The following is a 19,848-nucleotide window of genomic DNA, read 5'->3' as shown; positions in this document are numbered from 1 at the left end:
ATATTTAAATGTCCAAGTGAGATGTTCACAAATGAGTCAGCTCTTGTCGGTGAACATTGAGAGTCGATTAGAATACAGGAGTGGTTTTTTAGTGTATTATGATATTCATTTTATCAGGATAGGCATTTACTGAATTTACCAATACAAACTGCTGATTATACAGTTATTAAAATAGATTTTAGTGGCATTTAACAATTCAATGACATTTAAATTGAGGTATGATGCTGTAACAATCAGCTCAAATGATTTCTCAGACCAATCCAGTGGTGTGTGTGGTCTGATGTTTTGTCAGTTTTCCATTCACAACTTCTGTAATTAGTTTTCATTTCCTGTTATAAAAAAGAACTTGTACGTGTGGTTTCATCTTATCCTGTCACACCAACTCATTAAACAGGTCTAGAGACATTATGAAGAAAAATAGCTAGAAGGGAAATAGCAGAGATTGTTGGTGCCACTGGTGAGTGTACATACCTGGTACAGTCAGCTCGCTTTGCGAATCTAATCCGAGAACCAAGCTAGTCGGACACATACCTGTAAATTGCACAGTCGATTTGACTTTGCTGCTGATGAGTGCATTATTCATTTGTGTTCATTTAGTTAGCTTTAGAAATAATATATAACTACTACCAGGTGGCACAGTGGTTAGCAGTCAGGTCTCAGAAAGAAGGTTCCAGGTTTGTACCCCACTTCTCCCCCAAAGTCAGCTGGGATTGGCGCCAGCTTCCATGACCCTGATGGATAAGTGGTATCGATAAGCTACTGGATGGATATAGCTACTATTATATCTCTCATCAAAAAATTACTGTGCAGGGATTGGCCAAGGATGGCTCACGTGACATAAAATAGCTCCACCATTGATTACGCAATGTGTCTCATGACTTAAAAAACAAAAAACAGATATGGTGTGAGTCAGTCATGGTATATCCTGGATATACCACAAACTGATGTCACAATTTCAAACTATACAGCCAACTCGAGTCACAGCTGTGGCTCTGCGAGCATTTCTGTGTGTACAGATCTATGTATCATGATCAGGTCTAGCAAGGCAGGCAGATTGCACATGCACAGGTTGAAGGTCGTTCTGACATAAACAACAAACATGGCTGCCTCCCGTGAGTTCATGCTGAGATTCAGTCTTAACATTTTTAGTTTGGAATTTTTGATGAGGGTTATAAATCAAATACACCATGTACTGAGAGGCTCCGGGAATTATGAATTCTCTTTGGCATAGTGCTAGGCTGCGTCCCTCAGAGAACAGTACTACACCAGTCACCTCAGAGGATCCATAATTTCAACTGGAGCCTCTCAGTGCATGGTATATTTGATTATTGTTCCTTGGAACTTAAAAAATGCTAGAGTCCACGCCAACATGCGACAACAGAGGAGTGAGATGAGCCATTTGGGAGCTGAAAGAGTGTTTCCTCTTATGAGTGATCTGACTCACTGAAAAGAGCCATCAATGGATACGGTGCTAATACTGTACGTCACAGATGCTGTCTCTCTCTCTTCCACACACACGAAGATTGGACAAATTTGTTTATTTTAACACTGTAAAATAAATTTAAAATTATTTCAATTAGCTGTAACAGACATTTAAAATTCAGTAAACAGTTAACTCTGTAAATGCTTTCTCTAATACGTTTCACTATCTAATGGGTTTATATGTAAATATAAACATGTTTATTTGAACATTTACACATGATGCTTTAATTAAATAATTAATTAGCATTAATAAAGTATTTGGAGTAATGTCAATAATTATACTCTTAAAGTGTGACAATACGCAGTGATGAGCCATCTTTGCTGCCCCCTACAGGACACACTGTACACTGCAGTGGAGATTTCCACACTCAGCTCTTCTTCATGAACTTCTGAAGTTCATCGTGAACAAGTTTAGAGGTAACACCGTTAGGAACCAGGACACAATATACACCTGAAGGACACACAGAGATAGACACAGTGAGGACACCATTAGTTCACTGTGTTAATAAAAAACATTAATGTCTGTGTCTAATGCAGCCTGGATAGGGTACATAATCAATGTAAAAGGCTTGAGTGACTGGTTTTTAGGGACTTCTGATACTGTACAGGGTTGAGTGTGATTATTTTGGGGACTTTAAACAGGATATAGGTTTGCATATAGATGGTTTAGCAGCCCTTGATAGGATACAAGGTTCAATGTGAAGGGTTTAGGGGAAGAGATTCAAGATTTTTATTTGTCATATACACAATAACAGACACAGCGGTTTATTATTGGGTAATTAAATTCTTATTTTGCAACTGCCTGACCAAACTACGCTTACCAATATAAAAAGAAATATATATATAAAATATGAAATATAAAATATAAAGTGCATATGGAATGCAAAATATAAAAGGTAGAGTGAAAATGAAGATAACATTAAAAAAAAAGGAGAGGCAAACAAACAATGTGCAAACATAGAGGTAGATATACTGTGCAATGTCTTGTGCAAAATTGCTAATATAATCCGTGGTTCAAAGCCTGATGGAAATATAGAGGTAGATGGTGATTATAATCCGTGGTTCAAAAGCCTGATGGCCTGAGGGTAAAAACTGTTTGTCAGTCTAGTAGTCCTTGCTTTCACACTCCTGTAGCGTCTGCCAGATGGTAGGAGCGTGAATAGTCTGTGTTGTGGGTGTGTTTGGTCCCTGATGATGCTCTGTGCCCTTTTTGTGACCCGGGTGTTGTAAATGTCCTGTAGTGGGGGGAGGACAGCTCCACAGATGAACTGTGCTAGTCTGGCTAACACGACTTCAAAGCTCTGCGAGCATTTAGTCTGGCAAAGATATTAAGCCCAACCATTTCCCAAAGTGCGTGGTTGACCCGCCTCCCTGAAATGCCTCAGTTTGCCACTGGTCGAAGCCAGAAAAGGCTGAGACGAAGCTTAAACCAATCACATCACTCTTTCCTCTGACGTATGTGACGCGATGGGGCTAACTGGTAGATTAAACTCTTACCGAAGCCGGTCGGGAGCAAGGCGAAAACGTCCTTCCTTTCAATAAATACCTCCAGGGCTGCTCTTTGCTCCGTTTTCAATGAGAACTTGCTCCATGTTCGTAATGTTTCTAGTGAATGAAGCGCTTCCGGCATAGATTCTGTAAACAATCTATGGCTTCCGGTCGCAGTTCTACTACGTCAGTGCCTTGAACACGCCTCTACCCAGGGCCGTTGGAGATGCTCAAAGTTGATTGGCTCCCGATTTTTCGGGAGCTTGGAAGAGCTGTAGATAGCTTGCCTTGCCAGACTAAGCTCGCAACAGGCCCTCATGTTGCGTCACACTTAGGATGGGCGGGCCCAGGCTAGAACTGTGCCATTTTAATGACACGCTGGAGAGCCTTTCTGTCCTGAGTTGTGCAGTTGCCGTACCACACAGTGATGGAATTTGTCAGCACGCTCTCCACTGTGCACCTGTAGAAGTTGCTGAGGAGTTTGGTGGACAGTCCAAATTTCCTCAGCTTCCTCAGGAAGAAGAGTCTCTGTTGAGCCTTCTTGATGGTCTGCTGTGTGTTGTGTGTCCAGGTGAGATCCTCACTGATGTGAGTTCCGAGGAATTTAAATGTTTTCACCCTCCATGTTAAAGGTACAAAAAATAACTTTATAATAATAATCACCAATCCTCCTAATTCTGAGCTGACAAATAGTGGAGCAATATCAGAAAGGAATTCGACAGTGTAAAATTGCAAAGAGAGTTTGAACATATCATCATCCACAGTGCATAATATCATTATTTACCTTTTTGTAAAAAAGCTTTACAAAAAAAAAAAAAGTTAAAGGTACAAAAAAGGAACAGCTGGAGGACCAAATTGCAACTCATTAGGTCAATTGGCAAGAGGCGGGGCATGGAGGGTTTAGGGAACCATGGTAAGGCTCATGACTGGCAGGATAGCTTTACTTGTTCATTTTGTATTCAAAAATGTAAGAATGTGCACATTTTAGATAATTAAAACATAAATGCAGCTTTCATATATGAGTATATATATATATATATATATATATATATGAGTATATATATATATATATATATATATATATATATATATATATATATATATATATATATACACACACACAAAACCCCGATTCCAAAAGAGTTGGGACAAAGTACAAATTGTAAATAAAAACTGAATGCAATAATTTACAAATCTCAAAAACTGACATTGTATTCACAATAGAACATAGACAACATATCAAATGTCGAAAGTGAGACATTTTGAAATTTCATGCCAAATATTGGCTCATTTGAAATTTCATGACAGCAACACATCTCAAAAAAGTTGGGACAGGGGCAATAAGAGGCTGGGAAAGTTAAAGGTACAAAAAAGGAACAGCTGGAGGACCAAATTGCAACTCATTAGGTCAATTGGCAATAGGTCATTAACATGACTGGGTATAAAAAGAGCATCTAGGAGTGGCAGCGGCTCTCAGAAGTAAAGATGGGAAGAGGATCACCAATCCCCCTAATTCTGCGCCGACAAATAGTGGAGCAATATCAGAAAGGAGTTCGACAGTGTAAAATTGCAAAGAGTTTGAACATATCATCTACAGTGCATAATATCATCAAAAGATTCAGAGAATCTGGAAGAATCTCTGTGCGTAAGGGTCAAGGCCGGAAAACCATACTGGGTGCCCGTGATCTTCGGGCCCTTAGACGGCACTGCATCACATACAGGCATGCTTCTGTATTGGAAATCACAAAATGGGCTCAGGAATATTTCCAGAGAACATTATCTGTGAACACAATTCACTGTGCCATCCGCCATTGCCAGCTAAAACTCTATAGTTCAAAGAAGAAGCCGTATCTAAACATGATCCAGAAGCGCAGACGTCTTCTCTGGGCCAAGGCTCGTTTAAAATGGACTGTGGCAAAGTGGAAAACTGTTCTGTGGTCAGACGAATCAAAATTTGAAGTTCTTTATGGAAATCAGGGACGCCGTGTCATTCGGACTAAAGAGAAGAAGGACGACCCAAGTTGTTATCAGCACTCAGTTCAGAAGCCTGCATCTCTGATGGTATGGGGTTGCATTAGTGCGTGTGGCATGGGCAGCTTACACATCTGGAAAGACACCATCAATGCTGAAAGGTATATCCAGGTTCTAGAGCAACATATGCTCCCATCCAGATGACGTCTCTTTCAGGGAAGACCTTGCATTTTCCAACATGACAATGCCAAACCACATACTGCATCAATTACAGCATCATGGCTGCGTAGAAGAAGGGTCCGAGTACTGAACTGGCCAGCCTGCAGTCCAGATCTTTCACCCATAGAAAACATTTGGCGCATCATAAAACGGAAGATATGACAAAAAAGACCTAAGACAGTTGAGCAACTAGAATCCTACATTAGACAAGAATGGGTTAACATCCCTATCCCTAAACTTGAGCAACTTGTCTCCTCAGTCCCCAGACATTTACAGACTGTTGTAAAGAGAAAAGGGGATGTCTCACAGTGGGAAACATGGCCTTGTCCCAACTTTTTTGAGATGTGTTGTTGTCATGAAATTTAAAAATCACCTAATTTTTCTCTTTAAATGATACATTTTCTCAGTTTAAACATTTGATATGTCATCTATGTTCTATTCTGAATAAAATATGGATTTTTGAAACTTCCACATTATTGCACTCCATTTTTATTTACAATTTGTACTTTGTCCCAACTTTTTTGGAATCGGGGTTGTATATATTTATAGAAATTAACATCACAAGTAAATGTGAGCGGTTTTATTGCCCTGTATTAGGGTATAGGTTTGAGTGTGGGTGGATTAGGGACCCTACAGAGGATATATGGTAAATGTGAGCGAGTTAGATTTGTACCCAGCCTGCTGACTTCACTGATGTTTCTGTGTTCATCATCAAAGAACATCATGTCTGTGTAGCACACGCCACTGTTTGCCTGCAACCTACAACACACACACACAGTACTGTAAGTCTCCTCATACTGATCTTTTTCCTGAAACACACACATTACTCCCCATTTATTACACCAATTCTTCTTTGCCTTACCTGTTAAAGTGCATGACCTTTGACCCCGGGTAAATCTCTTTAAAAGAAATGTATTGCTCGAGGTTGTAGAGTGAGAGTAGCTCATTGGCTCCATCCACTTCCCCTGTACTGAAAACAAACAAACACACACACACACACACACACACACACACACAAAAATAATAATAATAATGGTAATAATATTATGTATAATATATAATAATGTAATATATAATAATGGGATTAAACTGGCATTAATAAAATTCAGTAAACAGTAATTAAAATGTAAATAATAAACAATAAGGGTATAAACAAATAATAATGTACTAATTCTCCTCTCAATTTTTCATTTTCTTTTCTTTTTTTAAAATCTTTTATGGCTCAATCTTTATTACAGGAAGGACAAAGTTCACATGGGTAAATGACCAGAGATTATGTACTTACCACCCAATTTAGCAAAATCTGGAGCAGTTTCACGTATTCAGTATTCTTGAATGCTTGTTTTACATGTGTCAGGAGTTTACAGGGAAAACTAAGTGGACTTTGTGTTCAGGATTAAGAAACAGTGCTATAGAATTTGTGGTGAGTGCATTTCTCACCGTGAGGCCACACCGATCTGTATGCCCTGAGCATGTACAAAGTGCAGGACATCTATGGTGTCTTCATAAAGCCAGACATGATGATTGCTCGAGTCCACCACCCTCCCACTGAGAGAGAGGGAGAGAGAGCGCACATGATCATACTCAGTTATAATAGCAATATTAATGACAAATATTTATATTATTAACATAAGTGCATAATCGACAATCAGAAAGGAAGCTGACCTCTGATCTTTGCGGAAAGGAGGATTGACGTGGGTGTCCACCCAGAAAGGCCACAGTGTGTAATCTAATCAGAAACACATTACACTAAATCTTATAGCACACAACACCAACAAAATCTGAGAAACCCCTCTGTCTCTCCATCCAGTAGCCTTCATTATGTTTTCTTTTTTTAATCTGGAAAGTGGGCTCATGTAATATGCTGCTCAGATACAAAATTTTTCTCTAACATTTCATTCTGTGCTGGAAAATGAACATTTGGAACTCTAAAATGTTTTTGTACTGACTCGATTATGTAGAAGTCATAAGATAGAAATCCATAACAAAGTTTGTATGAAAAAAATAGGGTGGCAAAGACTTTTGCACAGTACTAATATATATATATATATTAGTACTGTGCAAAAGTCTTTGGCTCCCTATTTTTTTATTTTTGTGTGTGTGATATATATATATATATATATATATATATATATATATATATATATATATATATACACACACACACACACAACCCCGATTCCAAAAAAGTTGGGACAAAGTACAAATTGTAAATAAAAACGGAATGCAATGATGTGGAAGTTTCAAAATTCCATATTTTATTCAGAATAGAACATAGATGACATATCAGATGTTTAAACTGAGAAAATGTATCACTTAAAGAGAAAAATTAGGTGATTTTAAATTTCATGACAACAACACATCTCAAAAAAGTTGGGACAAGGCCATGATTACCACTGTGAGACATCCCCTTTTCTCTTTACAACAGTCTGTAAACGTCTGGGAACTGAGGAGACAAGTTGCTCAAGTTTAGGGATAGGAATGTTAACCCATTCTTGTTTAATGTAGGATTCTAGTTGCTCAACTGTCTTAGGTCTTTTTTGTCGTATCTTCCGTTTTATGATGCACCAAATGTTTTCTATGGGTGAAAGATCTGGACTGCAGGCTGGCCAGTTCAGTACCCGGACCCTTCTTCTACGCAACCATGATGCTGTAATTGATGCAGTATGTGGTTTGGCATTGTCATGTTGGAAAATGCAAGGTCTTCCCTGAAAGAGACGTCGTCTGGATGGGAGCATATGTTGCTCTAGAACCTGGATATACCTTTCAGCATTGATGGTGTCTTTCCAGATGTGTAAGCTGCCCATGCCACACGCACTAATGCAACCCCATACCATCAGAGATGCAGGCTTCTGAACTGAGCGCTGATAACAACTTGGGTCGTCCTTCTCCTCTTTAGTCCGAATGACACGGCGTCCCTGATTTCCATAAAGAACTTCAAATTTTGATTCGTCTGACCACAGAACAGTTTTCCACTTTGCCACAGTCCATTTTAAATTAGCCTTGGCCCAGAGAAGACGTCTGCGCTTCTGGATCATGTTTAGATACGGCTTCTTCTTTGAACTATAGAGTTTTAGCTGGCAACGGCGGATGGCACGGTGAATTGTGTTCACAGATAATGTTCTCTGGAAATATTCCTGAGCCCATTTTGTGATTTCCAATACAGAAGCATGCCTGTATGTGATGCAGTGCCGTCTAAGGGCCCGAAGATCACGGGCACCTGGTATGGTTTTCTGGCCTTGACCCTTACGCACAGAGATTCTTCCAGATTCTCTGAATCTTTTGATGATATTATGCACTGTAGATGATGATATGTTCAAACTCTTTGCAATTTTACACTGTCGAACTCCTTTCTGATATTGCTCCACTATTTGTTGGCGCAGAATTAGGGGGATTGGTGATCCTCTTCCCATCTTTACTTCTGAGAGCCGCTGCCACTCCAAGATGCTCTTTTTATACCCAGTCATGTTAATGACCTATTGCCGATTGACCTAATGAGTTGCAATTTGGTCCTCCAGCTGTTCCTTTTTTGTACCTTTAACTTTTCCAGCCTCTTATTGCCCCTGTCCCAACTTTTTTGAGATGTGTTGCTGTCATGAAATTTCAAATGAGCCAATATCTGGCATGGAATTTCAAAATGTCTCACTTTCGACATTTGATATGTTGTCTATGTTCTATTGTGAATACAATATCAGTTTTTGAGATTTGTAAATTATTGCATTCCGTTTTTATTTACAATTTGTACTTTGTCCCAACTTTTTTGGAATCGGGGTTGTAATATATATATATATATATATATATATATATATACACACACACATACACATCCTCAATAAAACCACCACCAGGCAGTTACTAAGGATGAATGAATGAACACTGTAAACACATCACATGGTCATGCTGATGAATGTGGTCTCCCTGACGCATTCAGGTCCATCCCTACATGACTGGCATTAAAAATACCACACCATAAATTGATATCTATAGATCTTGCAGGGTTCACTTTGCTATTTCTAAATGTTATTGATAATAACGAAGAAGAAATATTGCAGAGTGGCTCGAATGACTCGTTTTAACCAGGAAGTGGAAATAATCTTCTCAACTCTGACCTGCTTATACACAAATGGTCCACTTTAATTAATTAATTATACTATTATTATTATTATTATTAATAATAATAATAATAATAATAATAATAATAAATTTGGACATATCAGTGAACCTGAAGCATTGGTTGCAGATTTACATTTTTAAATAATAATAAAACATAGGGGTGCAACGAGTACACAGATTACTTTATTAATAATAAAATAAAACAGATCCCCGGATGTACCTCTCTCTCTCGCACTGGCGCGTGCATGGAAATGCGTTTTGAAATTTAACGGACTTTTCTTATCAGACCGGAAGTGTAGTCAATCCGTGCTCAAGAAAAATCAACTTACCGAGATCAAACACCACTAATTTGGGTTTAGACATTTCAAAACATCAGCTTTCCTCTTGTACAAGGAAATACTGATGATTTTCTCAGTCGACCGGAAGCGAAAGTCTGTTTTAAACTCTATATGACAATGTTTTATTTTTTTATTTATTTTATTTATCAATGACTATCAGTATTTCATATAATTCACTACAAACCCTACAGTTGCACACTTATTCATTGCTTTTTTTTCCTTTCACCAATTTCTAAACGAGGAAGTCGCTTGACCTTACGCAATGGGTCACATGACCTTACGTCATTTCCGCATATGGTTTAAACCTCTCCGAATACAATTTAATCCCTGAAGTAGAAAAGAAATGTATTGTTTAAAATCACGAGCTACTTTATATACAAGTAAAAATTAAAATGGTAGTTTATGTCTTCTTAAAAATATTTACAATAAGCATGAAGCAACATTCATTTATTTCCTCTCCAGTTAAGCGATTAACAATCCATCATGCCACCTCCATCCATCCATCCATTATCTGTAGCCGCTTTATCCTGTTCTACAGGGTCGCAGGCAAGTTGGAGCCTATCCCAGCTGACTATGGGCGAGAGGCGGGGTACACCCTGGACAAGGTTGACACATAGAGAGACACAACCATTCACACTCACATTCACACCTACGGTCAATTTAGAGTCACCAGTTAACCTAACCTGCATGTCTTTGGACTGTGGGGGAAACCGGAGCACCCGGAGGAAACCCACGTGGATACGGGGAGAACATGCAAACTCCACACAGAAAGGCCCTCGCCAGCCACTGAGCTCGAACCCAGGACCTTCTTGCTGTGAGGCGACAGTGCTAACCACTACACCACCATGCTGCCTGCCACCTTCATTTAAAGGAAAATTTCACACATTAAATGGCGACACGGTGGTGTAGTGGTTAGCGCTGTCGCCTCACAGCAAGAAGGTCCGGGTTCAAGCCCCGTGGCCGGCGAGGGCCTTTCTCTGCGGAGTTTGCATGTTCTCCCCGTGTCCGCATGGGTTTCCTCCAGGTGCTCCGGTTTCCCCCAAAGACATGCAGGTTAGGTTAACTGGTGACTCTAAATTGACCGTAGGTGTGAATGTGAGTGTGAATGGTTGTCTGTGTCTATGTGTCAGCCCTGTGATGACTTGGCGACTTGTCCAGGGTGTACCCCGCCTTTCGCCCGTAGTCAGCTGGGATAGGCTCCAGCTTGCCTGTGACCCTGTAGAACAGGATAAAGCGGCTACAGATAATGAGATGAGATGAGATTTCACACATTAAATATGTTCATATTGAAATATTTGTGACTTAATGTCTGGTGCCATTTTGGCTGGTGCTGTATTTTCATTGTTACTGCAAGAATTTAGTGGTTATTGCTCGCACAGTACAATGGCATTTAACAGAAGAGACATTTTCAACAATCTCAAACATATGTAAGTGATAACAGTCAGGCTTTTCTGTTAGTGCCGAAAACCAAAAGAGAATGAGCATCATTTTCTAGCAATGTTCAAGCCATATTAATGAGACAGCCAGAGCAGATGTCATGGAGACATCAAGCTGCTGTGCCGAGTTACGACAGAGACTTATCTCGGCTAGTTATCTACGAGATGACAAGCATGATGGTGTTGCTGGAGATATTCGCTTGAAAATTGACGCTGTTCTCTTTGAGCAGAGTGTACAGATGATGAGGTGGATAGACTAAAGGAATAAAAGGTCAGTGCAACAATCTCTTTAGGCAGAGATGCTAAATCCCTCAGCACCACAACGACATTGTGGGTAAAGTAGGAGCCTACTGAACCAAAAAGAAAATAGTTTCATCAGCATGTCGAATAAAGATATTTAAACTTGAAAATAAAATAATTTAATTGCTAAATAAATCTCAGATGTAGTTGAAGGTCAGGTGTTAATTCTCAAGATTATTATGCAAGTTATTCAGGGTGGTGTTTTCCTTTGAGATTAGCCCAGTTGTCAAGAACCTCAGCAGGACCTCTAACACAACCCAGTGATCCAGCTTCAGTCAGAAAGAGTTTAGGATCTAAAAACATCAGTCAAACCCAGTTTGCTTTCGGAGTTCTGCATCAGCATTAAGGTGATGATGACACTCCAGCATTGTGGGGTTTGCTGTAATGAACTCCCTACAGCATGACAGTCACTGAGCTATGTGATTAGTTTTAGTGTATGACTGCCTTTATATTGTGTTCTCTGTAGGCATATTTGTATGCAGTGACTTTCCGTTTCTGAAAGTATGTATTTTTGCTCTGTGTTTTGCTCATACTGTACACACACACACACACACACACACACACACACACACAAAGCTGTTTTACACAGGCAGGATCGGTCAGCCCCTGTGTTTAGTCAGTACACTCTCAGTTTAGTTTAGTTTAGTTTAGTTTAGTTTAGTTTAGTTTAGTTTAGTTTAGTGAGTTTGCTACGTAGCAAACTCACTAAACTAAACTAAACTAAACTAAACTAAACTAAACTAAACTAAACTAAACTAAACTGAGAGTGTGCTGACTAAACACAGGGGCTGACCGATCCTGCCTGTGTAAAACAGCTTTGTGTGTGTGTGTGTGTGTGTGTGTGTGTGTGTGTGTGTGTGTGTACAGTATGAGCAAAACACAGAGCAAAAATACATACTTTCAGAAACGGAAAGTCACTGCATACAAATATGCCTACAGAGAACACAATATAAAGGCAGTCATACACTAAAACTGATCACATAGCTCAGTGACTGTCATGCTGTAGGGAGTTCAAACCCCATACATGCTAAAACATGGTAATACAAAGATAAAAATTACACCATAATACCAGTAAACATTAAAAACATTGTGCTGACATGAATCAATGTATATATGTAACAGGGTACGTCTTGATACTGTATAAAATTATTTTAAATGGTACAAGGGCGCCCTCTATGAGTAGCTCCTGTAAGTTCATATGGTGGTACGGCGCGCGGCTTGCTTCAGAACATTCTGGAAGACTGATTAGGTAGGTCACGTTCATGAGCAGTCTGAGACTATTTATACTATTGTGGGTGCAATCAGTTAATTATTGAAATTAAGTGATCAATCTCATTAAATCAGTCATTAAATTTTGAAGGTCAATAATTAAAATGAATCAATCCCATTGAATCGTTTACTTTGACTCATTTGAATTGAATCATACCATAGAATCAGTCTCATTTGAAGTGAATCATTCAGTGAATCGTTCATTGAATCATTTAGTGAATCGTTCAGTGAATCATTTAGTGAATCGTTCAATGAATCATTTAGTGAATCATTTAGTGAATCATACCATTAATCCTGGTGCTTAATAATAAATTACCAAACAACTAAATTATGGTATATTTCCAAATTATTACGATCACTTACCATATTACATAACATATGCACCTTTTTGAATTCTTTGAGGAGATTGGGGACTTCAGATATTGTTCACCAACAAGATGAATACACACAGCTTTGATAAATGAATTTATTATACAAAGATAAAAAAATAAATCAATATATACAAATATGATGTGTGTGTGTGTGTGTGTGTGTGTGTGTGTGTGTGTGGCCTAGCTTGTTGCTAGCTAAAACAAAGGAATGTTATCTAAATGGAACAAAGGATTAGCTCTGTTGCTAATGTGTGCTTGTGTGTGTGTGTGTGTGTGTGAAGGACTTGACCATGTGTTTAGCCTCGCGTAGCTAACTACACGTGGTGGAGGCCTAGATTAGCCTTGTGTTGCTAGTGTGTTTGTGAAAGGCCCTATAGCCTAGCTAAAGTGTATTTGTTACGCCTGGTGAGGCCTAGCACGTGTTGCTAAAGACAAAGGGAAGCTATCTAAAGTGTATCAGGCCTGGTCAGGCCTGTTGAGCACGTGTTTTCTCAGTAACAAAAAGATTCCACACTCATAACATTGCCAAACTCACTGAAACCTTGATAAGGTCAAAATGTATGATAAGGAAATTAGTGTTAGTCAGAGAGGAGCATGCACAACCTATTAAACAATTGAGAGAACATAGAACCAAAATAAATCAACACGCTGCGTGTCTAATGGCCCTTTTCCACTACCCTTTTTCAGCTCACTTCAGCTCGCTTCAGCTCACTTCAGCCCGACACGGCTCGCGTTTCGACTACCAAAAACCAGCACGACTCGGCTCTCTTCAGCCCTGCTTAGCCCCTAAAACTCGCACCGTTTTGGAGTAGGGCTGAAGCGAGCCAAAGCGAGCCGAGTGAGGCTGGGGGTGTGAGCAGACACTCCCCTGTGCACTGATTGGTGAGGAGGCGTGTCCTCACACGCCCACACACGCCCCGCGAGCACGCTGGGATCTGTAAACACCGTAAACCCGGAAGGAGAAGAATTACGAATTACGAGAATTATGAAGCCTTATGCGCCTCGCCTCATCTATACGCTCTTGCCAGTATCTGTCCGCGTTATCGGTGACAACAAGCCACAGCACCAAGACCAGCAACACTAACGACTCCATGTCCTCCATGTTTACTGTTTACTATTCGGGTCGTGAGACTACCACTTAAAAGCTCACTGATGTCACTGTTTGCGCTGCTTAACGACATCACGTGACGTCCACCCACTTTCGCTAACTCCACCCAATGTGTCCACCCACTTCCAGCCAGCACGGTTCAGCGCGGTTGTAGTCGAAACGCAACTCCAACAGCCCCGCTCAGCCCGACTCAGCACGGCACGGCTCAGCCCGACTCAGCCGCGTTTGTAGTGGAAAAGCGGCATAACAGTGCAACAATAAACCTGGGTTTAAATTCACACTATTTCAAATAAAAGCAAATTCCTAAGACTATCTTAATTATGCCCAAATGCCAAAATCTTACTTAATCCTGCCTTTAGCAAGATATGAAGAACTATTCGCCGGTGTAGTTTCGGGCCTCGCCGTGGGAGCATGTGAGCCACTCGTGATGGAGGCATAGAAACTTTCGGGTCCAGTGGAGCACTTGGGTGGTTCCCGTAGAAAGCAGAGGATTCTTGGTCCGAATCTCAGCGTTCGTGAGGAAAAGTCTCTGATCAGAATAAGATGCACAGCGCTTTTGAGTTAAAAAGGATTCAATAGCTTCTTAACTTTTAACTGCCTGGGCTGCAGTCGTGACGTCACTTCTAACACAAGTAAACCGGTTGTAACTCAGGTTGAGTTTAAAGATCGCACGACTCTAGAGTTTACCTTTGCCAAGGGTAAGAAAGAAAATCGCGCTGAGTGATGGATCTTGCAAGAAAGAAGACGTCTTTCTGGTGGAGAGCATCTCTTTGGTGCGTCTAGACTCCTTGAAATCCGGACGCGAGAGATAAAATGGCAGAGCTTCCACTTGGATTTATGCGTGCATGGAGGACTGACGTAGATGATCCCGCCCACGTGTGACGTAGGTCACACGGAAGTTGCCTGGGAATTGTAGTTCTGACAAAAGATGGCGGCATGATACCTACACTATAAAGTCTTTGGAGTGTGCATATGTCCTGTGTTATGTAGTTAGGAAACTAAGACTGATATTTTAAACGTAATGATAGTTAAATACGGTTTTGTACATGTCTGATTAGCAGGCTAACATAACTTTGTTCTGACCATGCTTCCAGAATCCTGTCAGAGACCTGCTGCCGTAATTCATGCCTGCATTGTACCACTACTTTATGTATTTCAGCAATAAAAAGGGGAATACTGCTGTGACCAAACCTGCCTCCTGTGATGTCCATATGAGCCCTAGTGGGACACAAACCAAACCAGTCACATTGGTGCCGTGACCCGGATGAGTTGGACCTTCGCCCGACCCGGGATCATTCTGAACATCATCTGCATTGTGGTTTTTGTGGTATTTTACAGTATATTGCATTGCACTGGCATTACAGAGTGTTCTCATTATTTTGTTGTTGTTGTTTTTGTTTTTACTGAGCGTGACTATTGATGGTATTGTGAGATAGTAATTTTACAATGAGTTTTACACCACAGCCTCATAGTACTCCATGTCGTCCTTCCATAGGTAGGGGTAGAGGGTTTCCAGCACTGGGGTTGGATAGTCCTGTTCAGGGTAGTAGTAGTCCCGGTATTGAGCATATACCACAGGTCCCACAGGTTGCTGAAACCATTAGCTCGCTTCCCCCTACACAGCCACCTATGGTAGCTAGTCAGTTGAGTGATGTAATTCGAGATATTGGTCAGCAACTGGCAGATAGCATACTTGCACGCCTCAGTACACTACACACACCTACATTTGCACCTTCAACGCCCACTGCTTCACATGCTCAGTACACACCCACAGACACATTCACCACACCTGCTCCTTCAACACCCACTGCTTCACATGCTCATTTCATACCTGCAAACACATCCACTACACCTGTCCCTGTATCATCCACTATTTCACATGTTCAGTTCATACCCACAAACACATCCACCACGCTTGCTCCTGCATCATCCACTACTTCACATGCACAGTTCACACCCACAAATGCATCCACACAGAGTCTGGACATGTCACAAGTTCAGTTTGTGCCTCACAGAAAGGTGAAGGAGCCTCCTGCATTCAGAGGTGACAGCTCAGACACAGTGAATGTTCGTGAGTGGGAAGATCTTATGAGAAGTTACGTGAAAAAGACAAACTTGAGAGTCAAGCAGCAAGCGGAGGAAATACTTACACATCTGCGAGGCAGAGCAAGAGATGTTGTGAAGTTTGGAACAAGGAATAGTGGCGTCGATGTCACTCAGAATCCAGAGGCCATCTACAGTCTGCTACGTAAACACTTTGCCACTGTCCCCTGTTCACCTCTCCCACTAGCAGATTTCTACACCACTCTGCCACATGTTTGTGAAGATGCCTATGACTACTGGCTGAGACTCAACAGGGCCGCTGACGTTGCCATTGACCGTCTCAGAGAACAAGGTAAATCACTAGACAATACTGGCTTGGAAGCGACACGTATGTTTATCAGAAACTGCCCATCCAAAGAACTGGCCATGACCTTCAGGTCAAAGACAATCGATAAGTGGTCTGCTGAGGAAGTTGAGGCCGTGCTAGATGAGTACCACCTTGAAGTCAGTTTGAAAGGTGCTGCCTCTGCTGTGTGTAGGAAGCCAGGCGATGATGTGCGCGTCAACACAGCTGGCCTGATGGAAGCTGAGACACCTTCGTCCTTCCAGCAGCCCTCCACAGCAGCCAAGCCCAGTGACTCGTCTGCCCTTGACCGTGTCATCTCTGTGCTGGAGAAAGTTTTGCTTGAGAAGTCAACCCGTGCCCAGTCCATGCCAAATAGGCACTCCAAGCCTAAGTTTCCTAAGATCGATGGTCTGAATAGCCTGCCATGCACTGTATGTGGAAATGCCGCTCACACTGCCCTGACTCACTGCCTTAACAACAAGCTCTGCTTCCAGTGTCACTCTCCTGACCACCCCAGACACAAATGCCCCCTGCTGAAGCCTGCTGAGTCAGGAAACTGATGGGTCTGCGTCCAGGGGAGGATGATGCAGATCCTGTTCAGTCACCTCCCAACGAAAATGACTACGAGTCCACATACATGTCATTTCAGTCCACACACTTCACTAACAAAACAGTCATTTTTCAAGGTCAACATAAAGTTCAAAAGTCTGATAGTCTATTCTACACTGATGTGTTGGCAGCAAATGTTACACTGAGAGCAATGATAGACAGTGGTTCCATGGCATGCACACTGAGTGAAGCTGCAGAAGCACGCCTCCTCCAACACAACAGTGACCTGAGGAAGTGCCCTGCTGACGACGTCGTCATTGTCGGATGTGGAGGTCATCAAGTTACACCTAAAACAATTTATGATGTGGACGTGGTTGCCTATGACTGCAAAATGGTCATTCCAATGCTTGTCGTTCCTGGGCAGACTGATGACATGATACTTGGCAGCAACGCCATCAAAAAGATCCTGCAGCTGATGAGAAAGACTGACAGCTACTGGCGGCTCCTGTCCACGCCTGCTGATGGCAACGATGAGGACTGTCATCATTTTCTTTCTCTCCTTTCCAACACAGAGAGATGGAGGGGTGAGACAGTCCCAGACAAGGTCGGCACACTGAAGCTACAAAAGTGTGTCGTCCTACAGCCGCAGAGCGAACATCTTACATGGGGCAGACTGCCTGCATCAGCACCAATATCAGTGGGCAGTACAGTGATAGTTGAGCCAACCACAGCAAGGTGCAAGCCCAGTAAAGTCCTCGTAAGCAGAGTAGTGACGCCAATGTGGGGTGACAGGTGGCTGCCAATGAAACTCATCAATCCCACCTCTGAGCAGGTCGTGCTGAGAAAGAACACTAAACTGGCAGATGTGTTTCCCTGTATCGCCACTGAAGATCTGTCACAGCCCAACACCATTCAGTCTCTCCCCCAGTCCCTGTCTGCTGCCCAGACGACAATGTCAAAGGACGACATCACAAGTGCACTGGCAGAGCTCGGCCTTCAGGATCTGGACCTGGACGCGTGTGAAGTTTCAGACCTGTGGAGAGAGAAGCTCTTTCACATCATTCAGAGGTACAAAACCATCTTTTCTCGCCATAAGCTGGACTGTGGCGAAGCGTCTGAGTTTGTACACAAGATACACCTGGTGGATGAGAGGCCATTCCGCCTGCCTTACCATAGAGTGCCACCTAATCACTATGAGAAGCTGAGAACTGCCATCAGTGATATGGAGGAGAAAGGCATAATTCAGAAGTCCACCAGTGAATATGCATCTCCACTTGTCCTTGTGTGGAAGAAGAATGGCGATGTCCGCATCTGCACTGACTTCAGGTGTCTCAATGCCAGAACTCTGAAGGATGCACACCCGGCTGCCTCACCAGGCCGACGCACTGGCTGCACTTGGTGGCAACGCCTATTTTTCCACCATGGACCTGACGTCTGGCTTTTACAATGTGCCTCTGTGTGAAGACCATAAGAAATACACTGCCTTCTCTTCCCCCTTCGGTCTGCATGAGTACAACCGGATGCCTCAAGGTCTGTCCAATAGCCCCGCTACTTTCATGCGCATGATGCTGTCGATCTTCGGCGATGAAAACTTCACCAGTTTGTTGTGCTATCTGGATGACCTCATGGTCTTTGCCCCTACAGAACAGTTGGCGCTGGAGCGTCTAGAGATGGTCTTCTCCCGCCTGAAGAATCACAACCTCAAGTTGGCCCCTAAAAAGTGCTACCTGATGAGAAAGACTGTGCGGTTCCTCGGACATGTAATCTCTGAAGTTGGAGTGCAGACAGATCCTGCGAAGGTTGAGGCCATCAGCCAAGTACAAGTGTCAGATCTGATGGACAGTGATGGCATCACACCCTCACAGAAGAAGATCCGCTCCTTTTTGGGCATGGCACTCTACTATCAGCACTTTATCGAAGACTGTTCAGCCAAAGCCAGGCCACTTTTTAAGCTCCTCTCAGAACAGAAGTCTGACAGTAAAGTCCATAGGGGTAGGAGGCCAAAAAAGAAGCGCCATAGCTATGCGACGCTCACACCTGATGACTGGACTCCTGAGTGCCAAACTGCCTTTGAGGCCTTGAAGCACGATCTGTCACACGCTGTGACGCTGTCTCACCCTGACTTTGGGAGGCCTTTCATTTTGGCAGTCGACGCTTCGTTTGATGGGATCGGTGCAATTCTCTCCCAGCTGCTGCCAGGTGAAGACATCACTAGGCCTGTTGCCTTTGCCATCAAGACTCTGTCACATGCCCAGTTGAACTACCCTGCTCATAGGCTTGAGTTCCTAGCTCTGAAGTGGGCCATATGCGATAAGTTTTCCCACTGGCTGAAAGGGGTCCATTTCACTGCATGGACAGATAACAACCCCCTCACATATGTCCTGACCAAGCCCAAGTTAGATGCCTGTGAACAGAGGTGGGTGGCCAAGCTCGCAGCATATGACTTTGACCTGAAGTATGTGCCTGGGCCCAAGAACACTGTCGCTGATGCCTTGAGTCGGGAGCCGTTCGTCAAGTCATGCATAAGTCACCGTCTGGTGAGGGAGCCCTACCTGTCACTGCTGGATGACACAAGTGGAGTCGTTAAGACTGGAGTGCAGGATGCTTTCCGGCTCACCACGAACTGCCAAAGTGTTGAAGTCCCCGATGGTCGTGCCGATGCTGTCCAGGGTCCTGGCCAGGACCTCTGTCCGCCCATGAGTGGAGCCTTCAGTTCAGAGGAGGTGTCTGCAGTGATGGATGCTCACCAGGCTGGTGGTGTCTCACAGCTGCTGTGCCCGAACGCAGAGTCACTGCAACTGCCGGATGAAGACCC

General features: G+C 42.4%; 1 protein-coding gene across 1 annotated transcript; it reads right to left on the bottom strand.

Moving 5' to 3' along the window:
- Positions 1-1,521: 1,521 nt before the first annotated feature.
- On the bottom strand, positions 1,522-9,859 carry mdp1 (magnesium dependent phosphatase 1). Its single transcript, XM_060936845.1, has 6 exons — positions 9,603-9,859; positions 6,826-6,889; positions 6,601-6,708; positions 6,023-6,130; positions 5,834-5,919; positions 1,522-1,933 (listed from the first exon to the last, which is right to left on the bottom strand). Exons 1-6 carry the CDS (start codon positions 9,634-9,636, stop codon positions 1,851-1,853), a joined length of 483 nt encoding a protein of 160 aa, XP_060792828.1. The 5' UTR covers positions 9,637-9,859; the 3' UTR covers positions 1,522-1,850.
- Positions 9,860-19,848: the final 9,989 nt, after the last annotated feature.

Source organism: Neoarius graeffei, chromosome 13 (genome assembly GCF_027579695.1).
Source record: "Neoarius graeffei isolate fNeoGra1 chromosome 13, fNeoGra1.pri, whole genome shotgun sequence".
In the NCBI taxonomy this organism is placed as follows: Eukaryota; Metazoa; Chordata; class Actinopteri; order Siluriformes; family Ariidae; genus Neoarius; species Neoarius graeffei.
This window is presented reverse-complemented; position numbering and strand designations above follow the sequence as displayed.

What these genes read in the sequence shown, in the direction of transcription:
- mdp1 (XM_060936845.1), bottom strand. Translation starts at nt 9,636, where the DNA reads ATGTCTAAACCCAAATTAGTGGTGTTTGATCTCG. An exon ending in ATTAGTGGTGTTTGATCTCG is followed by an intron (nt 6,890 to 9,602) that starts GTAAGTTGATTT and finishes GTTTCTGATTAG; the next exon opens with ATTACACACTGTGGCCTTTC. An exon ending in AAGGTCATGCACTTTAACAG is followed by an intron (nt 5,920 to 6,022) that starts GTAAGGCAAAGA and finishes TGTGTGTTGTAG; the next exon opens with GTTGCAGGCAAACAGTGGCG.